The sequence below is a fragment of the Mustela erminea genome, chromosome 7 (assembly GCF_009829155.1).
Source record: "Mustela erminea isolate mMusErm1 chromosome 7, mMusErm1.Pri, whole genome shotgun sequence".
NCBI classification, from domain to species: domain Eukaryota; kingdom Metazoa; phylum Chordata; class Mammalia; order Carnivora; family Mustelidae; genus Mustela; species Mustela erminea.
In genome coordinates this window covers 1,001,610-1,024,673 of record NC_045620.1, presented here as the reverse complement: position 1 = coordinate 1,024,673, position 23,064 = coordinate 1,001,610, and the positions used below count along the sequence as shown (strand labels likewise).

Genomic DNA, 23,064 nt, shown 5'->3' with positions numbered 1-23,064 from the left:
TGGCTGGTGAGACCAGGCATGGCCCGAGCGCGCGTGTGAACCTGCACCCCTAGCCCAGGAAAGGCGTGGCGGCGGCCTTGTGGCTCGTGCGGCAGGACCAGAGCTTCCAGATGCCGTGTCCAGGGAACACTGCGAGCTGTGGCCAGAGAACCCACCGGCCGGTGGGCCCTGCGCCGGGCTGCCTGCACACACCTGGTTTTTGGGGTCCTTGAGGTTGAACATGATGCTGCGGTATCTGCTCTTGTAACGGTTGTCGGTAACCTGGAACAGGTTAAACATCTCCTTCTCAATGTGCAGGGCAATCTTCCCAACTTCACTTTCTGTCATGATTAAGTCGTCACTGTCGTTGACTCTAGAAGGAACAAGAACAGCCCGCATGGGCCACTGTGCCCCCACGGTCCCCGAAGCGTGGCAGTCACGATGTGACCGCACTCCGCTGCTCTAACAGTGAGAAATCAAGGAGAAGCACCCACCTTTTCCATAAAATCTCCTTCAAGGAGCGTCTGATATTTTGCCGGATTTGCGAATTTGGCTGCGACAGGGCAGGGTTCGAGGTTCCCAGGCGTCCTGGGGCTTGAGATGCCAAGGGCACAGAAGCGGTCCCTGGCTTCCTGACGGCCCCCACCAATGTGGCCGAGCTGGGGAGCTTTTTGGAAGCAGCAGCCCCAGGTGCCAGGGCTGCCTGCTTGGCAGGGGGAGCGCCGCTGGAGGGTGTGGTTGAGAGCCAGGGCCGCTTGGGTCCGGGGCCCTTGAAACCCGAGGGTGACTTTTTGATGGCCACTTTGGCTGCTGCTGTGTTTGCGAAGGGCGGAGACTTCTTTGGAAGGAGATTTCGGGGTGCAGGTTGTCTGCCGCCTGCCGAGGGGCCCGCAGGAGCCACTCTCTTGGGTGCCACGGTCCTCTCCTCCGCCCGCCTGTCTTCCTTCGCGGCTGCAAGAGACGCACACACACTTAGCGAGGCCACGCCGCCACGGGAGACCAACTCAGACCACGAAGTCTTAAATCCAGGAAAGTGTGTACAGGGAAGGGCTGCCAACGATACGCATGACCGTGACCGCACCTGATTTCAGAAAAATACGCTTTGCTGCGTGTTAGGACGTTAAACCTTGCACTTCAGCAACAAACCCTAGTTACCACAGGCTTAATTTAAATCATGAACACAGCATAAAAGCTGAAAGGCAAACTGTGCGTTAATAAAAAGACGCAGAAGATCACTTGCATTAAGAGTTCAAGTGTCGGGGTGCCTGGGTGGCCTCTGCCTTTGGCTCAGGTCATGACCCCGGGGACCTGGGATCGAGCCCCGCATCGGGCTCTCTGCTCAGCAGGGAGCCTGCTTCCCCCTCTCTCTCTGCCTGCCTCTCCGTCTACTTGTGATCTCTGTCAAATAAATAAATAAAATCTTAAAAAAAAAAAAAAAGAGTTCAAGTGTCAAGTTTTTGTAAACGTGAATTTAGGAAATCTCAGGACAGGTCAGACACATTCCCCTTTAACACACGTCCACCTGTCCCTCTGCCCACTCTCGGGGCCTGGGGAGGGGGACCGCACGCAGGTGCTTACCACTCCGGATCAAAGTCAAGTGGAAATGACATGGATAAAGAGGGAAAGTGGACGGGGGTTTGCGGCATGGGGACGGTCAGCCACTTGACACGCAAACAGAGAAGGCCGTGTGACTGGCGTCCCCAAGCCCTCTGCTCGGACCTCATTTTGGGCAAGACAGTAAATTAGTGCTTCTGGTCTAAGCAAGCTTGCAGTTGAAAGCTACAAAGCCAAACCCCTCAAGCTGCACAAAAGCCTACGCGGCTGGCACTTTCTCTCCACTGAGAGCGAGAAGACACGGAGGACTGATCACATCCACACCGTACCAGACCATCACCAGCAAGGTCTCCGGTGAGCACCAACACAGTTCTGGGCCAGTGCTGCGGCTGCTGGGTCTTGGGGCCGGCCAGGCCTCCAGGGACACAGCGGGTCAGGGAGCCAGGGCCACAGGGCGTGCAGCAAGGCCACAGATATGGCTGCTGCTCCGCACGCCAGGACGCCACATGGGGATGCGCTCTAGGGCAGCAGTCAAGTCCCCGAAGGGACCTGGGGACAAACCGCTCCCCGCCCCCAGGCACAGGCTCCTCCTGAACTTCGTGCGCAGCAGGGGGCCTCCTGGCACCAAAGCAGGGGCTTAAGCGTCCCACATTCCAGCTTTGGTTTTACCCCGGGAAAAAAGTCATTCAATCACCAGTCACTGTTCTAATGAACAAGGGAGAAAGTTACCCAATCCAAGGGAAAAGAGGGGATCCTACTCACAGAGAAGCCTGACCCAACAAACCGCGCTCCTGAGGCTGCCATGGGACCCTGGCCATCTTGGCAGAGAGCCAGAGCCCCTGCTCTCAAGGTCCTCCTTCCCCGAGCAGCCGGCGAGGCCAGTGCTGCAGTGGGAGCTAAGAGCCCCGGCACCTCAAGTTCCCCCACTTTACAGGAGAAACAGCACCTCGTTTGCCCATTGCCAACAGCAGCACCACTACAGGGTCCATCCACACCTGGGGCAGTGTTCCAAGTCCTCTGCCACCAGGCGTCACTTCTTTTAAATCCTACACCTTCCGCTCACAACGCCCTCAGTTTCGGGCCTCATGCCTGACTCTGTTCAGCGTGGCCTGGCCCGTCTGCCAGAACCCGGGGCTGGTCAGCAGGTCTGCGCTGCCCCCCACCACCACATCACGCTGCTCGCCACCACGCATGCCCACGGTCCTCAGTGGCCACACCTCTAAAGGCCTCGTGCCCCTGGGGACGGGAGCTTGCAAGAAAGCACACAACAGACCAAGAATCGTCTCACAAAACAGACAACAGGCACTCGGCAGGGACGGCGGTCAGCAGGTTTCCCCTGGAGCACCTCATCACATCCAGTGTATAGGCTGTGGACAGTACTGTATCCAACACCTAGAAGCCAACTTTCACCAGCTCAGATTGGCTAGGAGGTCACTCTGCCCAGGGGACTGCTGGTTTGGGGGTTAAATCAAATGGATGGAGGTCCCTTTTCTTGCTGGAAGCCAGGGGAAGGGAAGGGTGGCACAGCCCGGACAAGGGGCCCAGGTGGCAAGGCCCACAGCACACAGGCCTCGAGCAGAGGGAGGCAGCCGCCTGCCAGCAGCTGTGAACGAAGGAGCAGCCACCGGGAAAAGCAAGGCCCAGAACCGTTCGGTTCCCGCCCTTCCCAAAGCCCATCTCTGCCAAGGGTGCTTTAAGAGCACACTTCAAAAGCCGGCCTAGGGCACGTCCAGAAACCCCAGCAGAGGTGGTCACATCCAGACCACCTGCGTCCATGACAGCTTAAGGTGCTTCTGCAAGGTGTCCTGGCCAGAACTGCCAGTGGTCTAACCAGCATTTCCCTACATACTGTGCAAAAAGCCAGCTCAAGACTATTTTTAGGACAGTCCCCATATGAGATTAAAGTGACCTCTTGTCCACAAACGGTTCAACGGTAAATAAACCCAATCTTTAAAAGCACATGACACTCTCCTTAGCCATCACATCGCTGTTCTACAGACTAGCTGTTACTTGTCACAGCCAACTTCTGCTATCCCCTACCTGTGCGCTGGGAAGTGTATCAACAGGTACAATTAGGCAAGTAAGCAAATTATTAGTGCAACACCCTGACACTGAGGGGCTCCACCAGCAAGCTGGACATGACCTCTCCTACCCGGAAACATTTCAAACGTGCCGAAAGCCCAATCCGGCAAGTGCCATGGACGCAGCTGCACTCGGTCCCCTTGCAAGCCGGCATTGCACTGGCTACGGCCAGTGACCGGCCCCGGACAGCGCTGCAGTGTCCGCACAGTGAGGACACACTAGTATCTTTGCATAGAGCTGAAATCGAGTTCGCAAAATTCTTCACCTTAATTCACTTAACGTATTAGACCACATATTAATTTATAGGACAAGGAATAATCGTGTAACCAACTAGAAAAGTCTTGTCTAAAAAAGCAGACAAGAATGTCTCCAGGGGACAGTTGATGCCCCGAAGCGGTGTGGGACTCTTGGGTCAGCAGAGAGGAGGGGCCCGAATCCCCCCGGAAGCTGCTGTGTGTGTGGAAGGCAGCCCGCAGGGAGTGTCCAAGCTGGTCACCCTGGCAGCAGAGCTTCCAGTAGCCCCACACTCTGGGCCTGCTTGTGGGGAAGGGCAGTTTGCCACAGCACTGGGACAGGCAGGACCTCAGCAGCTACAGGAGAGCGGCCCCTATGGGTCGGGCATTGCCCCCGATGGAGCAGACTGTGCTGGTTCTGGCCACTCGTAACGGAGACGAGCTCTTCTGGGTGCAGCCTAGCTGAGCACAGCGGGTTTGCCTGCAGACACTCTAACCAGCCAACTTCCCAACGAGCCCAAGACTGGGGCCCTGTCACAGTGCCAGGCGGCAGTGACGTGGCGGCATCGCTGGCCACTGGGTGGCACTGGTGGGCCTCCGCGGAGCCGGGAGGACAGGTCTCCACCAGAGGCCGTCGCAGCTGCCCAGGTGAGGCTCCGGCTGGCACAGCCCTGCAGCCCCAGACACCCACCTCCAGGGACGACCCTTCACAGGGGCCGGTGGGAAACCCTCAGGGTAGCGGCAAGTTGCTTTAAACCGTTTGCGCTCTGGTCCTGCCCCAACTATTACTAGTCTACCCTAAAAATCCCCAGATTAGAGTCCCACTGGTCTCAGGTGGGCTCACTGCCGAGTAACTGGCTGTAGAAGCCAGAAAAAGAGTGAGCTTTTGGTGTGACAAGGGTTTAAGCATGGGTGCATTCCACGGGGCAGGTGAGGCCTCAAAGACCCCAACTGAGACGCCATGTGTTCCCTCCCCACTGGCTCCGAAATTCAGCCCCTGCTTCCCACCGCCAGCCACCTCCACGTGCCCCCCCCCCCCATTCCCGCTGGGTCCCCAGTGCACTGGGCTGCGCTTTCTGCTGGCTGGGACAGCAGCTCCACGCTCAGTTCAGGGTGACACGTGCACAACGAAGTTTCCCACTTCAATTCTGACCGGCAAGATTTCTCCTGGTGTTAAAGTCAAATCAACAGTAGTAAGAGAAAACCATCCTGCTTTTTGTGCCTTTGCTTAAAATTTTTAAAGTGAGTTTTTTCCTGGCAGCAAAATCAAGTACCATTTGCTTCTGCATCAAAAACCATGTATAATCCCCCAACTAACACACTAGAATGCCCAAGCTGTGCCCTGACACTCTTCAGACCAGGCCTCATCGTTATGCAGACCCCCAGGCACACTGTCTTGGCTTGGGCTCCACAAAAGCTTTTCGAGGCTTTTTTCTTCCTGATGTTCAGTGTATGAGTGACTCGCACCTTAGTGGACAGAGGAACAGAACTCTCCACTTGTAAAACAAAAAAACCCAAGTCTAGACCTGGAAGCGAGACTCCTTCCTCACTGTACAACAGTTCCATCCGTGCGTTCTGAAAGCGAGCCCGGAGCCCGAGCCAGGCCGGAGGGATAACCTACAGAAGAACCAGTCAAACTGTCCTTCCCCGCGAACCACGCAGACACAATGGGACCGAGACCATGCGGGGAAACAGGTGGTCCTTCCCTCTTCTCGACTACACGACTGGGATCCGGTGAGCAGCCCGCTGTCGGAGCGGAAGTGGACGTGGGGCCCGAGACTCACTCGGGCGTGGAGCTGCTGCTTTCCCAACCGCTCTCCGGCTGGCTGACAGGCAGGACCATATTTTTAAGGTGAAATTTTAACCAGTTACCATTGTACCAAACTGCCTACTAGTTCATCCAACACGTACCTAGGGGGCTGAGGGCTTGTTAGAAGAGCTCACTGACCCTTCCACCCACCCCTTGTCCCAAAGGGTCCCATTCCACAGAAAACCCCAAGGCTGCTGGCCCTGCGCAGACCAGAATCGGGGCCCTGCAGCAGTTACCTTTGCGTGCTTCTGGCTGAATTTCTCCAGGTTCTTGGCACTAGAAGAGGACCCAGCCTTCATTTCCGGAAAACTTCTTTGGTTTGCAGAAGCAAATAATAGAGCTATGTGCAAGGGAATGCAACTTCACTTTAAGAACGCTACAGCTTAATGCAAGTGCCCCGTAAAACGTGTGTGCCACACTGGAGGGGTTACGGGGGCATCGACACACATGCCACCAAAGGGACTTCCCTATAGTATGTCTTTAGACATCACAGTAGAGCCACAGCTCCCCAAGGCCACGTGAAGTTCACTGGAGGGCAGGTGGAAGGAGCCAATCCTCCTGGAAACTTCCAGCGGCTGCTGCACAAGTACGGAAACAGCACTGGGCGCTCCTGGCAGTTTCATCTCCAGTGTTCAAGTCCATGTATGTGCGAAACCTTTCCCTGACCTGATTGTCTAAAGTTACCCAGTTTGTTGGTTTTGGTTCTGAGCTCACAAGACGTGGGGAGTCCGAAATACCTCAACATCATCACTGAGTGCCGAGGAAACCCCAGGTGTACACCCAGTAGGAAGGGTGGTCGAGCTGCACCTTTCTCAGTACGAGTTCTGGATTTCTCTCTTAACTGGGGGGGCGGATGACGACCTTGGTTCAGGTGTACCAGGTCTGTTCGTCCCCGACCATATCTTATTGCCAAGGACGATTCTGGAATAGGTTGAAAACGGCTCACGTAACTGATACAACCCTAACCGCTCACAGGTAAGGATGTATGTTTCTACGAGGCACTCCCGGGTCCCGGCGCCCCCTGCGTCTTTATTAGAAGGAAACGTTTCCACTCAGAACTTCGGGAGCGCGCCTCCGCAGCCGCTCCTCATCCCCGTGGCAAGCCCCCCTCTCCTTGCTCCATTCCCAAGAAGGTGCACCATCTGAGCGGCGCGCCCCCGAACTTACAGGGGATGCTTCTATCTGTGGTAGACTGCTTTACCAGATCTCCTGAGTCTGGGAGTCCCGGCTGTTAAGGTTTTGCTTTCTCTCAAAGCTAGACAAAACTGTAGAAATCTCACTTTCCAGTCAAGATCTGTTCAGAATCCCAGTATTTTAAGTCCCCTAATGAGCCACGTAGGGGGTCCCAGATACCAGGAATTGTGCCTACACGCATCAGAACTCCACTTCCAAGTGCTAACACGTCAGGGACATTTTAGAAAAAAATTGTTAGCCTTTTTCTCTTCATGCCTTGACAACAGAAGTTGACCCAACATTGAAAAAGAGCAGAAAAAAATAAGGTCACAAAACAGACACGGGGTGGCTGAGGGAAGCAGTCAATCAAGCGGCAGTGGGTGCTACACGGGAGCAGCCGCGCAGAGACCAGCGAGAGCAGTGACCGTGAACCGCGTCACCGGGGACACAGAGCATCTGCGGGTCCTCTCGTGGGAGAGGAAGAGTGAGCTTCCCAGTCCCCGTCTGTTCCATGGGAGGCCTCCTCACACCCTGTTCACGGACAGCTGTCACTCCCCACAACCCAAGGTCAGCAGCAGTGGCCTGGGGGGTGAGGGGATGTCTAGGGGACCTCCCATGGGCCCTGTGGAATGGGGGACATACCCACAGACTTAACATGTACCCAGGTCAATGTAGGAATGCTTCCTTCTAACAAAGGTCCAGTGCCAGCTGTACCCCAAATCTAGCCACCCCAACCCAGAACATGCTCTGCAGCCAGCTAGAAAGGCAGCTGGGGGGATCCTTGTGGGGACACAGGGTTCTGCTGTGTGTGTGCACGCTGCCTGATGCCCCGCAACTGTGAGGGGATGGTCTGGGGGAGAGGCGGAGACACGACCGCTACTCACCGAGGCTGAAGTTGCATATTTTACCCATGACTGGAAGGTGACAATTCTGGGGTAACAGAAAAGGATCAGAAGCAACTAGCTAAAATATAGGTCCCTTATGCGTGCTATCCACCTTGGGTATCCGCCGACCTGAACTGTGAGATGTGAGTGTGCTGAAAGGGCCGGTGCTCCCCGGGCCCAGCTTTGTCTACTGAAGCAGCTGGCGCTTCGGCGTGGGGCGGAGCAGCAGGAAGGGCAGGCAGGAGGCAGAGAAGCGGGCCTCCTCCTGGCCTCTGCTCCCCTCAAAGACAGGAGCCATCCCCGTTTCCCCCCTCCCCGTGCACACCGGGAGCCTCGCAGCAGCTTTCCGGGCCTGGCTGGTAGAGACGGAGCCGTACTGAAGCCCGCCACCCAGGGCTTCCGCGGTTCCCAAGCCCCCACCGCTGTTTCGTTCTGTTATGTGCCTGTGACCGACTCCGAGCACTGACGCACGAGACTCCAAAGCGAGTGCTCCCGGTGCTCGCTGGTCCGCGGTGCTGACTGAGGTGCATGCGGGACTCGTCAGGGTGCTCTGCTGAAGGTCTGAGATGTGCGGTTAGCATGGGCAGCTCCAACCGCCTGCGGTGTGTCAGGGACTCTTGTTAATCCAGTACCCAGCTCACCCTGTAATGGAACAGCTCCCTCCGACTCCCCCCAACCCACCCACCCACGCAGGTCTGGGGTCACTCTCACAGCTCCCCAACCCCGTCGGCTCTAGCGTGGCCCTGTGGGAGTGCCGGCTGTGGGACAGTGTGACTCACGCCCATGGTCTTGAACTTAAAGCTATGTGCCTTTTGGTACTTTTCTAAAAGGCACAAAACGTAAGACGACATAAATTAAAACCGAGTGAAAATAATCTTAGTAACAGCACAAGATGGGTCCTATGGACCAGTTTAAATTTTCAAAATTTAAGTTTGGGTGGTTGGCTGAAAAGCCAGAATGGAGAGGGGCCAACTGCACGATCTCGAGCAGGGCCCTACGCAGCTTTGGGACCCGTCTGGAGGCGAGGAGGCTCCGACCCGTCAGCGCAAGCCTCCGGGACAGAGTGAGGTCCCGGTTACTGCGGGCTCCCTCAGGGGTGCACGGCTCCAAGGGCCAGCACGTCACACTCACTTACCTTGGAGCACATGCAGCAGCAAACAGCCTTCAAAACTTGAATGTACATACATACGTGAGTGTGTGTGTGTGTGTGTGTGTGTGTGTGTGTTTAGTGAGTTGCACACACACAAATTCCTGTTGGATCAAAAATAATGTAACTCCTGGAGACCGCACTTGAGTGTCAGGTGCTCCCTATCTGCAGACTGGATCCCCGCAAGAGGCAGCCGTGCGCGGAGACTAGATGAGCGGGACAGACTCCTAAGCCAGTGGGGCTGTGACGAGCCGGCAAGGGCCGCGCGGCCTGAGTCTGGATGCCGGGAGCGCGTTGACCCAGCGTGACCGCGCCGAAGACCACACCAATACTTACCAGAGCCTGAGAGTGAAAGTGAAAGAGATTAAAGACATTGGCTGCCGGGTGAGACGTTTAGCCACGAGGTTTGTACATCTTTGTGAGGTTTGTACTCATAGGGAGGGCCGACAGACTGAGGGGGTGCACGGGGCTCGGAGCACCTGGGGCTCGGGCACCTGCTTCCATGTTTGCAGGTGCAGCATTAAACACGGCTAAAGCTCCTGGTCCTGGACAGGCCTGAGTGACAGCTGTCCAGAAAGACCAGGAAGGGTCCAGGTGCTACCCCTAAGTGATACATACATTTATACAACAGTGGCGGCCAGAGAGCAGCAGTCTGTTCCGGCTTTACTGCATTGTAATTGTGGTCACTCGCCCAGGACGGCGTGCCTTCACTGGCTGCTTCCTTCACGAGGACGTCACTCCTCGACGGGGCCACCAGCGCCTTCTTCACGGTGTTTTCTTTCTTGTCTGGAGCCGGTCTCTTGTGCACAGCAGAGACTCGAATGCCTGCCTGGATAACCGGCAAAACCCCAATCATTAAGGAGGTCAGAACAGAGCCTCCGCTCCTTGCGCTCCACAACGAAGGTCATGATATGCACTACGGTCAGGGTCACGTGAGGCCCCTCACCACCCTGACCTTGGGCTCTGCATCTGCTCAGCAGCAGGGCTGGGCTACCCTTGCACGTCCAAGCGACGTGGAGGATTGGTCACAAACAAGGACCTGGGTGCCAGGCAAGGCTTGGGGACACTGGGAGACTGGAGGCCGGCCATGTCCCGCCTCCTGTGCCAGGCACTCGGCATGGTCCGCACGGCACTCCGCACAGCAACCGCTGCTCTGGCGTCCAGGGACTCAGAACCGGCAGCCACACACACCACACCATCTACAGGCCAAGCAAGCACTCAAACAGTGCGCTGGGCTCCCCAGACGGCACTACTTAGGCCTCATTCATCACCGGTGTTAACAGGACTGCAATGTGGCCCCTGGACCTGGGCTAGAACTCTGGGCGACTCCCGAAGCAGCCGTGACTATGCCTGAGTCGCAGACGGCATGAGAGACAGGTCCGCAAGTCAGGACTCAAGGCGAGGCACACAGTCTGGCTCCCCAAGACCCACTCCTCGCCCTGGGCCGCCTGCGAATCTCAGTGCCACACAGGCCCTGGCAAACCCCCCAGGACCCCGACAAGTGCCGGCTCCCGGATGGAGGGCTGGGGTCCCGCACTGCCTCACTGCGGTCTGTGCCGATGACGCCCACCACGGGCGCGGGGAGACAACACCCAAGTAATGACAGGGCAAGTGTGCGAGGCTGGAGGCTGAGTGCACGGGCGCCAGCGGCGCCCGGTGCGTACCCGCTGTGCCCCACCCACCGCAAGCCGACCCGCCAATGGCTGCCCGCGGCGCGCTGACATGTCCCACCCCGACAACTCCAATGGCTGGACTGGAACGGCTTACCTGGACACTACATTTTGGGAGAATGAGCTTCTCTGGCTTCGTCTTGGTCTTTTCTTTAGGTTTTGGCTTTTGTTCTTTACCTGAACTGAGGAACTTCATCGTCGCCGCGGCGTGCTTGAGAATGCAGTCGCTGCTGCAGTAAACCGAGTCCGGCTGCGCGGCGCTGGAACACCCGGGCCCGATACATTTCGCGGCCCCAGGTGCCTCGGCCACCTACGGGACAGAAGGCGTGGGCTCCAGCAGGCGTCCGCACTCCCCAGCTTCCTGGTCAGGCCTCGGGGCTATTTCTAACGGACACACTAGCGGCACCTCCCATGCCGGTTAAGAACGTGTCCCTGCTTCTTCAGAGCGCCTGCCCCACTCTGCCCCGCTGCAGGGCCCTCAAGGTAGCTGTAGGGCTGGGAGGCGGCCCCCGGGCTCTGCCCTGGCCCGCAGGCTCCTGGGACTTTTGGACACCACGGGGTTTCACCCCCAGAGCTCGGACCCGTTGCAGGGCCGACGGGGAGCTCTGCGGGTGCAACTGAGGACGCTAACGAGAGGGTTCTGAGCGAAGGAAAGGGTCTGTTTCATCAACATGACATGTCCGAGGAGGGACTGGACCCTGCAGCAGAGAGAAGACCCCACCACTGGTTTGGAAGGAGCAGAGGGCTGTGGGGGGAGGCCCTCGTAGCAAAGCTCTGAGGGTGAAGCTACCGGACCAAACCCAGGAACACCCCTTCAGCGGGAGTCTCAGGCAGACGACGGGCGACTGAGCACTGCTGAGTCCCGCACAGGGCGCAGGGCACTCACACACACAAAACCACCGGAACCTTGCAGGGGTGGATCCTTGCCCCACCAAGCCTCTGAGAAAACCTCAACCTCCACTGGCACGGGGGTGCCCTCCCTGGAGACCCTGGGCAGAGACCGGCTAGGCCAGGCCCAGGCTTCTGTTCCGTGGAAGCTAGTAAGTGTGCACTGCAGAAGGCCGCTAAGGCCGGCTCCCTGGTCGCGCAGCACGGGGGCTCTAGCGAGACCGAACCCAGCCCTCGATGTACTTGAGCTGAATCTAGTGTCTGCACCTTGGTGTTCTGACACGGTTTTTCTTCCACAGAATCCAAGTCTGACCAAGAATAAATCTAAGTGTATACAGCCTCAAACATCAAAAACAAAGACACGATATTGGGGTGACTTTTCCCACTGTTCCATTTCCACGAATTTTTCTTAATGACCAAACAAGGTAAGAATAACCATCATATCCCCACTCGGGGTGTCTGGACATCTCCACGCTACTGCTTAAATGGTCCAGACCTCACAGCACTTCCACCTCGAGGGTCTCACAGCTCTCAAAGCTTCTGCACGCCCAAGGCCCGAGCACAGGCCTCTGATTCAAGGCTGTGTGGGGCCTCCGAGGACTTGGGGGAACGTGCTCTTGTGAGCCCATGACTGTGCTCCTCGACATCAGAAGCTGGTGACACGGGAAAGCCACAGCCCTACTAGCAAATGCCTGAGTGTTCCAGAGGGGACGCCAGTGGCAGCTGAGGGAGGTGCCTTGGATGCCAAGGATCAAGTGGTGTGCCCCCCAACCCCCGCCGCCCCAGGAGGCTCAGGTCACCAGCACTGCTCTCAGTGTCTCACAGCAAGACAGGTGCAAGACCACCAGCTCTCTGAGGACAATGGGGTCAGGTCAAACAGATGCACGTTTACTTCAGGAACTCATAATAATTCTGTTGTATGTGTACCTGAATTGACATTCCAAAAAAAATATTCAAGGAAAAACTAACTTTAAAAAATGAGTCTGTTTAAGGAAAACATTAACTCGATACGAACAGTACAGGAGGCCGATTAAGACTTAAAGAAAGGCCCATTGAGCTGTCCTGCGGGAGCACAGAGCGCAGGTGGCCCACGAAGCCACGTGCAGGGGAGACTGCTGCTTCCGGAGCCCAGCCCGCGGCAGACACAACGCCGTCTGGAAGGGAAAACCCAACCTGCTCCGAAAGAAAGACCAAGTGTCGGGAGTCCTGGCGTTTCTGCCGCCAGGGGCCCGAGGTCTACCTCGTCCCCATCTATCACTGGCCTCGCGGACAAGTACTTACAGGCTGGAATATCTTGAGCTTTTTCTTGCCACTTGGGTTCGCAGCTTTCTCAATTCTACCCTTTATCCCCTGGTCTTCGCCGGACTTCTGCTCCACCGTCCCCATGCTCGTGCAGTCCGTGCCGTCCACGTCCGCGGGCGCGCACTTGGCCTCCTGCTGCTCCGCGCTCTCCGAGTTCGTCTCGTCCTGCACCTGCAGGATGGTGCAGTTGGGGCAGATGTAGTCTTCGCCATTCCTTTCGAGGAGCCGTCCCCGGGCCTCGGAGATGCCCACGCAGTCGCCATGAAACCATTCTTCGCACCGGTCGCAGCAAATCATGAACCTCAAATGGTAAAACACTGGCATCAGGAACGTGAAGCTGGATAAACGGCTTCGGACTTATTAAAAGACTGAATTCAGGTTTTAACACGTTATGAAAAAAAGCAAAACACAAGGACTGATTCATATGCCCTTCCCTTGACTTTTTCCTGACGGAAGCCTGCTGAGCGAGAGCCTGCTGAGTGAGAGCCGCAGGCTTCCCGGCTCTGCCGCTCGGAGACCTTGCCCTCATCCCCACGGACCAGCACGTCGCTCTGTCCCACCGAACACAGCAGGCGGTGGCTCCCTGACACGGTCCAGCACGCAGACGGGCTCTGGGTGCTGAAGCTGCAGCCCGACCACAGCCTGCTCACGCGTGCCCCCCAGGACAGTCTAGGGCGGGGTGTCCAACGCGTCTACGACAGGAGCGCTGGAGTCCATACGGCCTCATGCGTCCTCCCCCACCCCACGGCGGCAGTGGGGGGCCTGGCGTGGCTACAGGAAGTCCCTCCCCTGCTGTGCCCCCCCCCCCCCCGCCAATGCCTCATTCATCCTTCCCGACTGAGGGAGTCACTCATGCAGCCCAGCTCTGGAAGGTGTCCCCTCAAAATGCACAGAACCCTCCCTTGCTGTTTTCACGCCCTGGATCTCTCTGGACGCTGGGGCCGCCAGCGCACCCCCATACTGTGGCCTACCTGTTGTTGTGTGGCTGACGACAGATGCAGTACAGAGCATTGGGCTCATAGGCCTCACACTCGGGCTTCTGCCTGCCCACATCCCTGGGGTCTCCACCTTCGAGTCCCTGAGCGGCCTTCCCTTCCGGCTCCCTGTCTCCGCCGTCCCTCTCAGCCTGGGCCGCCGCGCCCTGCTCAGCCTCGGGCTCTTGCTGGTGGGGCAGCAGGCTGTCCGCGGCGCTGCCCGCCTCCACGTCCACGGTCCGTGTGGGATCCTGCTCCCGGCGCTTCTTCCTCAGGCGGCTCTTGGGGGGCCTATCGGCCGCTTCTTGCTCCCGCTGTCTTCGCAGGCGGTTCTGGAGTTCCTTCAAAGTCAGCCCGTCACTGTCGCTGTCAGAGGTGTCGTCCTCGTCCTCACCTCCTCTGGCCTTCACGGAGGCGGCCGGGCGCTCCGTACCACCCGCAGAGCCCGACGCGGGCCCGCCCTTCCCCTCGGAGGGGCTCTCCGCGCTCCCTTCCGACGCCGTCTCCGCGTCTGTGACAGGACAAGACGCCGCTTCACCGGCATCCTCGAGGGAGACGGGCGCATTCTTCCTTCCCCTTCGCCGGACCGTCGTGAGAAACTCTTCCACCCGCTCCGTGCGCTTCGGCTGCCTCCCGCTCCGTCGCAAGGAGAGGCTCTGCTGCTGCTGGGGCTGCGGCTCCGGGGCGTCTAAGTCGGCATCCCCAGCGCCCTCGCGCTTGGCAATGGTGGTCCTTCGAAAGCCCCACGTTTTCCTGAACTCTTTGCTGGTGGGTTTGATGGCCTTGGGCACCTCCTCATTGCTCGGATCCCCCTTCTCATCCATACCTAGTGGTGAAAGGGAACCGAGCCACGTTAACGGGGCAACATTTCTTGGCAAGAGCAAGCCCCGGAGCCGCGAGCACAAAGGGCTCCAGATTCACGCAGAGGGAGCGCGGCTGCGCATCAAACCACCACCTTCTGCCGACACAAAGTGAAGGTGTCGATTCAAATGAGTCCTCTCGATCAGGGTTTCCTGAGAGGTAGCGTCAGAGAAGATCCAGGGGGACCCCGGAGAGAAGTCAACAGTCACGCATCTAGCGCTCAGTACACAACCGCAGCCAGCGACTCAAGCCCGTCCCCCCGGCACTCTGCTGGGCGCTATGAGGGTGTGAGCGCAGCAGGGCTGCAGTGCTGGGAGGCGCCTCGCACCCGTCCCCTCCCCCCAACACCCTGGCACAGAAGATGGAGAGCCAGGCCGGCTTGAGGCCCAGTGCGCGAGAGGACTGGCTGCTTCCGTCCCGGGCTGTGTGGCCTGAGCTGCTGTGTAAGTGGTCCAACCACCCTGCTAGAGAGAAGGGCACCCCAGGCCTGCTGCGGCCCGAGTGCCAGTGCCCACCCCACCCCCCGCCCACCCCGGTGGAGATAAGGGTCAAGAGGCTAAGGCCTGCCCAGACTCCCAAGCCCTGACTCCGGGTTGGCTGTCACGCAGCAACAGTAACTTGGCCACTTTAGAAAATGACACGGAGAAGAGCTTTCCGTGCAAACATCCTTGCTTGCTGACAGACTACTAAAGCACTGCATTCTTGAGGAACCCTGAAAAAGACAGTACATACCTTGAAAACTCCTTTCTAGGCTAGCCAGGCTTCACGCGCACCAAATGCTAAGGCGGACTCAGCCTTTACGCCACATTCCGTCGCAGGGGAAGGACTGTGCTGGGATGAAAACCTTCAAAAACACAAAATACACAGAAGTCAAAACACACGCAACCAGATTTGTTTTTTGTTCTTTCTTTTACTTCCCGTTTCCTGCTGGCTCTACCCACCCTCCACTCTGAGTCCGACCGCACGCTCCCAGGCCACTCGGAAGCTGCCGGGGGTGGCTATGACACCAGCACGTGCGCCAGCAAGGACCACACCACTTTTCTGGTCCTGAGATTCTGCGTGGGAAAAACTCTCAACAAACACACCTGTCACCGAAGAGAGCCTAAAACGTCAAGTACTTGCACCAACAAAAAGCCAGTGGAAAAACGAGAGAGTGCCGAGTAAAAATTCTCAGCACGTGGCTGAACATTCGCCTACACCTCGGGGCTAAACATGCTACGTCATACCACGTACAAACGTCAGACCGCTTGTTTCTTCACGTAAAATGGCGCTTCAGAAACAGGACACACGACTTCAACCCCATTAAGAGAAAACTGTGTCACTGATGCTGCCACCAGGGCGGTGTTACCTGCCCCGGCCCCGGACGCTCCGACGCCTTCTCCAAAGGTCTGAGCGCCTGTCGGACAGGATCGCCTGCTCCACAGGCACAGCCCGGCCTCCGACACAGTGGCTGTCCGTCACTGGCCACAGGGAACAGTAAAGATCATCTCAAGACTGTTCTCACGGAGAATGTGCCTGAAAGAAAATAAGAAAATTATTTATAGATTCAAGTAACTGTAACATTAAAAAAAAAAAAGCACCGAACTTCGCAAGTAATCTATTATCTGAACATATGTCATCAACCGTGACCCACTCAGGGAGTTGGGGTAGGGGAAGAAAAAGAGAAAAAGGAAAGGCAGGAACACAGTCCTCTTCTTTAAGGACTTGTGCAGAAGAAGACACGCAACTGCACTGGGACGGAATGTGGCTAGGCCGGTCACGGAGGGGCGCCAGGCGCCGGTCGGTCCCCCGGGGGGGGGGGGGCGGGGAGAAAGCTGCCCCAGCAGCACGGCGGCTTCAAAACCAGGCGCGGATTATCAGCGGCTTTCCAAGTACGATCCTACGTCTGAGGTGGGCTCAGCGTGATAAAGCCAAACGCAGAAACACGAAAAGGTTGAACAAAAAAATCATCCGCGGAGAGCAGTCCTCACAGACCCGTACCACTGGAGATGCGCCATCATTTAGTTAAAAGCCCAAGAAAGACTTTAGGAGACTCGTAATTACTTGATGCTGATGTGCTACATTTCATCTACATGCATTTAAAAAAGTTCTCCTAAATTACAGTCCTGCAAAAAACTCATACCTAGTTGGAATGTGCACCGAACAGGCCTCTGCTCCTGGACAGGTCCTCAATATTGCTCTTTTCACACGTCACACGTCACCCTCTGGCCCCCAGGGTCCCTCCCAACCCCTCCCTGGCGAGCCCCCCCTCCACCGCTCTTGCCTTCCTGCCTCCAGGTGGGCACTACGGGTGGGGAACAGCTGTGGTCTCCTTAGGGACCCCAGAACAAAGACAAACATTCCAAGGCATCTCCTCTTAAAGAGACGGTGCCCATTCCACTAACCAAATCCACGACCACGACCCTCAAATCTCTCAAACGTGGTAAATGCATTTCAAATCAAGGCTTCAACGTTCAGATGCCTTTCCTTCCTAGTAAAAACTAAAAATAAACTTTACTTCTGTATTTCATAACACTGAGTGTTTATATAAACAAAGAACTTAGGAATGAAAAATTTAAATACACATTTATCTGAGAAATAAACATATTCCCGGGTTTGAGTTCTGAATCATGAATTAAAAAAGGAAAACGGGAAGTCTAGTTATTTCTGTGAGTAGGACTTCAGAACACATCAAATCACTTCAGATCATCTGATTCACTTAACTTGATCTTTGAAAAATCAACATTTTGCTAATTTCTTCAAAGTAGAAATTCTAATAAAAATTTCAGCAATTGCAACAAAAGCGTGTATATCAAGACCAAACAACAGAAGCCCAGGCCGAGCCCCTCGGCGGGGCAGGGAGGGTGTGTCAGGGACCCATGTCACACCGGGGTCAGCAGCGCCGTCCCGGGCAGCGGAGAGGAAGGCGGCCGTCCCCGACACTGGGAAGAGAACAGGCGGCGCACACGGAACGCACCGGAAGAACACGGAGCTGTCCTGCACTCGGTCAGGGCGGCGTCTGGGCCCAGCCGGACGGAGCCGGAGCCGGAGCCGGCCCGCTGAGGAAGCTCCCACCTCCGGCCGCCACACACGCTGGGCCGCTCCCAGCCCGAGCAGTGGTGGCCGCGGCCGGGAAACCATCTGGAATGCGCGGCTTTTCACAGCTTCTGCTCTCTGGCCTCCGCTACACCCTTAGAAGCGGGGGCTCCAAAATGCTTCTGTTCGTGTCGGACCAGGGGGTCTTTCCAAAATTACGGCTGAGGAAGTTTTCAGGTAACTGTGGGTGTTCTTGGACATGGAGCTGAAATTCAACCACCTTCATGAGGAGAGCTGCCACGCAGGGGCCCGAGACCTGACCCTGGCTGCGAGCGGCCCACGCCTCCGCGCTGCCCGCCGGGACCGCGCACACTCGCAACCCTGTGACCTGCGTGGCAGGCACATCACTGAGTGACATGGGTCGCACGGCACACGGCACTACAACAACGACACACTGCTGTTAATGCCTAACCACCTCCTCACATGTCCTTTTTTTTTTCCCTTTCCCAAGATTTTATTTGAGAGAGAGACCGGGGTGGGGGGCAGAGGGAGCCAAGAAGCAGGATCGTGACCTGAACCAGAGCCACCGGGGCATCCCTCTAACGTTGTTAGTGACTGGGAAGCCATCAAGCTCGTGAAGGGCGGACAGGAGCTTTTCAAAACTGTAATTTTCACTTGAAAGCTCGAATTTTATCACGAGCAACAAGTATCGTCCGCTGCTTCCTGGAGACTCAGGTCATCGTCTCTGAGAAAATGCCCAGTCCTGGGTCTGAAGCCCAGCGCGTGTCCACGCTCCGCAGCACGAGGGCTGGCCCGTGGAGGGGCGGGCCGGGCCGGCGCAGGGCTCCTCCGGCGGGCTCGCCTGCTCTGGGTACAGGAGGGCTTTGCACACCCTTGCCTGTTGGGTACAGGGACCCTGAAGCGACGGGACAGGACCCTGAGTGATGGGCGCGACTGAGCTAACAGCCCTTGCCGCCTCTGCAAGGACTCGCTCGGACAAACGGCACATTTTCCACGACCCACTGGGGCTCAGCGGCACACAGCACGCCGCACAGGGGAGCGCCGCTGTCCGGACCGGCTTCCGCGGGTCGCGCTGCTACCGTGCCCGCCGTGCCAGCCCCGGCGTCCCGGGGACACCCCGAGACGCGCTCGTCACACCCCCACTAGTTAAGCACACCCCGGAGACGTGCAAAGCAACAGCCCATCTCTGTGCTTCAGTATCGGAAGGGACCAAGCATCTCCTTCCACAGAATTGCTCTAAAAGCACTCAATTCTCCCTCAGAGTCTCCAACTTTTCAAGCTGTTAAGCTGCCAGATGCGGTTTCTTAAAAACAAACGCTCCACAGTTGTTAGGTGTCCCTGATGCGCGACTTGAAACCCTTCTTGTAAAGCTGAAGGCGCAGTTCCAGAAGCGACGGCGAGGGCCCACCGTGAGCGCGCCGGCCCTGCGGACCCAAGAGCAGCTTCTCGAAGACGCTGGGCCGCGCAACCACAAGGAAGCTCCCGTCTCCACAGCAAGACAACCAGGAGAACGCAGCCGCGGCCCCCTCCCAAGGAAACACGCAAGTGCGTGGCGGTCCCACCGGGGCCCCACATGGTCTCTCGGAACCCCCTCCCCACCCTCCGACGTTCCAGAACATTCTAACCTGTCCCCGGCGCCGCGCATGTGCCGCAGCGCGGCCTCCTCCTCTCTGCCTCTGTGAACGGAGACGCTGAGAGGACCGACCGCGCCCAAGCTCACGGTTCGCACTGCAGGCCGCGAGCCCCCAACTGACCCTTCCCGGCGGGGGCTGAAGGCTGCCGAGAGGCGAAATTCTTCAAACTACTGAAGAAGGCAGCCTGCCCCACTGGAGACCCTCCTCAGTCCCCATCCCTAGAACCGCCGCTAACCAGCGCCTGCCCACGGCTCCGCCCGACACGGCAGGCCCCGGCCCCGAAAGCCGCGGCGGCCGTCAGAGCTCAAGGACCGGCCCGAGGCGCTCCCTCTCCCCTGCGCCCTGGAGGTCTGCAGCCGCAAACACGCGCCTGCGCTCTGACCCCGCACAGGAGAGGTTTGGGCCCACAAAGTAAACTAAGAAATCCAGTTTTCATTTATTTGAACATCTACCCAGAACTGGACTTGACTGTGTTACATTTAGAGCTTTTACAGCTAATTCAAGGTTTTGCTGCTCCCGAGAAACATGGTCATTATTACAATTATTCCGATGAGGTGACGGTGTCCCCAGCACAGTAAGCTTCTCAGGAGACGAATATAGAGAGAAACCCAGAAACAACCTGGTTTAAAATTTCTTAGTACCCTGCGCTCACAGGTATGCGGACAAAAAGCCAAAGGTGCTACCTGAGAGCCTCTTAGGGACTAGTGTCTGGCCAGGCCCCGCTGTGAGGCTGGGACACTGGCTCGGCACGGGGTGAGCAAGGGGCCCCTGGCCTCTCTCTGGGCAGTTTCCACTGCAGGACACAGGCTCGTGAGCTCGGTGGGCAGCTCTACGTGGGCGTCAGTTAGCAGAACAGCCCCGTTACATCTACCAAGGTCAGGGAGCAGGAAAGGCGGCGTTCGCTGTTCTCGGTTTCATGGTGCGGTCTTCCTACCTCGGACAGGCTTTGGCCGTGGTCTGCGCTGAGTGCCCCAGCCCCTGAAATTCACGCGGAAACCCCGTGCCAAGGTGATGGCACTACCGGGAGATGGGGCCTTTGAGGAGGCGCTTAGGTCGTCACGTCAGAGCTCACGAATGGGGTCAGTGCCCTTGAAAAGAGCCCTGAGAGCTCTCCTCCCCTGCAACCCTGAAGACACCTCGCCAGGACCTGACCACGCCAGCACCCTGACTGTGGGCCCCCAGAGCTGTAAGAAATACATGGGTTTTCCTTCTTTCCTTCTTTTTAAATTTCCTGATGAGATTTTTCTGGGGAAGATTTTATTTATTTATCAGAGAGAGTGCAAGCACACATAGAAGCAGGCTCCCGCTGAGCAGAGAGTCCGATGTGGGACTCGATCCCAGGACCCCGGGATCATAACCCGAGCCAAAGGCAGAGGCTTTAACCCACTGGGCCACCCAGGCGCCCGGTACGTGGGTTTTCTATCAGCCCTCCAGCCCACGGTCTTTGTTAAAGCAGCCCAAGCATACAGAGCCAGCTCCCCTTTTGCCTCTGGATAAAAACATGGTCTTAAATACTGCAAGGGACTACAGGAATCCTACATCTTGGGGGACTGGTGCTCCTGAGACAAGGCCACCGCCTTGTTCCTGTGATCCCCTGAACTGTACAGGTTCTTAGGCTTGCTTAAACATCTGCCCTACGGGACAAGTCCAGCTACTGCTAAGTACCAAAGAATGACAGCGGGATAGGTTCCCAGACAGAGGCTCCTGCGCTCCTTCCCCAACAGAGAGGAGGAGGGACAGGGGTGTGTATGCTCACGGATGGGATGAGGGCGCTGCCAGTCATCTCCCAGGACAGTATGACATTCAAGTGCCAGTCGTCCCTGCTCAGCACTTTGGGGGCTGTTTCCCCTCAGAATGAGTTTCCAGGTCCTGTAGCTGTTCAGAACCCTGATCTTCCAGGGAAGACTCCTGCCCAACCGGCCGCCCTACCGCTTTTATACCCACAGCAGTCCCCATGGGTGGCTGGCTGGCACTCCCTTCCAGCACCAATGTGGGCACTGCTGGACCACACACCCTGTTGTGGTTTCCTGGGTCCACACCACGGGAGGCCGGATCAGTCCCCAGTCCATACAGTCCATCCTCACCCCCAGCTTCCCTGCAGCAGGAGGGCAGGCCCCCGCGAAAGGACATCCTACAACCAACGCAAGGGCCACTCACATGCTCAGACTGCACGCAGGCCACATGACCTAAGGCCAAAAGAGGTCTCCGGGCCCTACCACCCAGCCAGCACCCTGGGTCTCCTGCTTCCTTGCAGGTGGTCTACTGGAACGGGGTGTGCACTGCAATCACAAACCGGCCTTATCTCAGGCTCTTTGCAAAAAGCCAACACACAGCTGAGTCGATAAAAAACAAAAACAAAAACAAACCAAAGACGGGGTCTATCTTCCTACCAGTAACCCAGTTCCGCAGGTGTTCAAGTTGAGAGTCAACTCTCGCGAAGTTCTCTTTTCTTAGCAGAAGCAACTCGAGTCACAATTTGGGTTGAAGTTCCCAAAATGAGGTCCACAGGCCTCTGGGGAGGTCCCTGAGGTCAAATTATCCGCACAAACACAAAAGACGGATGCCTCTCTCACCGGCACTTACAGGAGTGCACGGCAGAGCTTTCCAGAAGCTGGAGGACAGTGACGTTACCACTGTCTGCCTCTGGGTGCAGATCGGAGAATCCAGCTGTTGTCAACTAAGCCAGAAGTCCGAGGTTAAAAAAACACCTTCAAGCAAAACAATGCTCCGGCTCTTACTGTTTTTGTCTTAGAAGACAGTCTCTATATACAGTATTATTCGTGCTAACACATGAAGTTTTATTATTTAAAAACGAGGAAGCTTACATGCCTCTTTCCACGCCAAGCCCAGTAAACACCAACAGATGTGAGGACAGAAACCGAAGGTCTGCGGAGTCCCCGGTGACCGCAGGTGGGTGACCTCACAGGGCTGCTCTCTGAAGGCCAAAGCCGTTCCAGGCCCTCCCAGTCAGTAGGACCAAGATGACCGCAGCACCTCCACACCCTGCCCCTGCCCTGCCTCAACCAGCTTCCAGAGATCATGGAGAAGGCGCTTGTTTCCAACGATGAAATGGCAGCCTCGCGCAGCGGCCGCCGCCTGGATTCGCAGACCGCGTGGTCTGGAGAAGACGCAGAGGCCTTGCGTCCCAAGCACCTGCCTCCCGAGTGGCGCTGTCAGAAATGCAGGCCACAGGCCAGAAGATGAGAATCACGACCGAGGACCTCAAGTCAGGAAGCCACTGCGATTCACGTGGGGTCTTCCACTCTCTCCCTGAGACTAGCAGAGCTCAATGCCTAGTTTTGTTCTGGGGGGGTCGTGGACAAGGTCCCAGGTGAAACGGAGAAGTGACAGAATCAGAGGACATTCTGTACCAGTTTCCAGACTCCCAATCTGACAGCGGGACCGCACTTCGACCCTCTCTGCCACACGGGCGAGAAGGGCAGAGAAAGGGTCTCTTACTGCTAAAGAACCCACGCTGTGAAAAGGAAGCCGGCCTGGCCACAATCTAACAAAGCTGAGGAGTCCACAACCAGGGTCCACTTAGCCCTGCTAACCTCCCTGGGGTGCCGGGGCCCCTGACGGGCCATCCCAGTCCTGCCCGCAGCAGCCGGCAGTTGCCCCCACCCCAGGCGCAAGTGGGGAAGCTCTCCTGAGCGGACCGGCGTCGGGAGGCTCGGGGGGCAGCGGGGCAGAAGATGCCCAGAGCATAGGCTTCACGGCAGGAAGCTCCCACCCAGCTGCAAACCTAACGGGTGGACGCGCTGAACAGGCGGGCTTCCCTCTGGGCCGCACCTTCCTGCCTGGGAGATGTGCACTGCCGTGAGCACACAACTTCTG

The 23,064-nt window shown here is 57.3% G+C and overlaps 1 protein-coding gene across 7 annotated transcripts in view; it reads right to left on the bottom strand.

Annotated features, from left to right (window-relative positions):
- Positions 1-23,064, bottom strand: part of DIDO1 (death inducer-obliterator 1) — a 48,822-nt gene that overhangs the window by 16,437 nt on the left and 9,321 nt on the right. For 3 of the 7 annotated variants that reach the window (XM_032350074.1, XM_032350073.1, XM_032350080.1), the window contains exons 2-9: positions 15,906-16,072; positions 15,290-15,401; positions 13,694-14,522; positions 12,702-13,023; positions 10,630-10,842; positions 9,481-9,691; positions 474-930; positions 193-352 (exon numbers count right to left, since the gene is read on the bottom strand). In XM_032350074.1, the coding sequence (XP_032205965.1) occupies positions 193-352; positions 474-930; positions 9,481-9,691; positions 10,630-10,842; positions 12,702-13,023; positions 13,694-14,520 (2,190 nt within the window). In that variant the 5' untranslated portion in view covers positions 14,521-14,522; positions 15,290-15,401; positions 15,906-16,072. The other 4 variants (XM_032350075.1, XM_032350077.1, XM_032350078.1 and 1 more) reach the window with 4 other exon arrangements.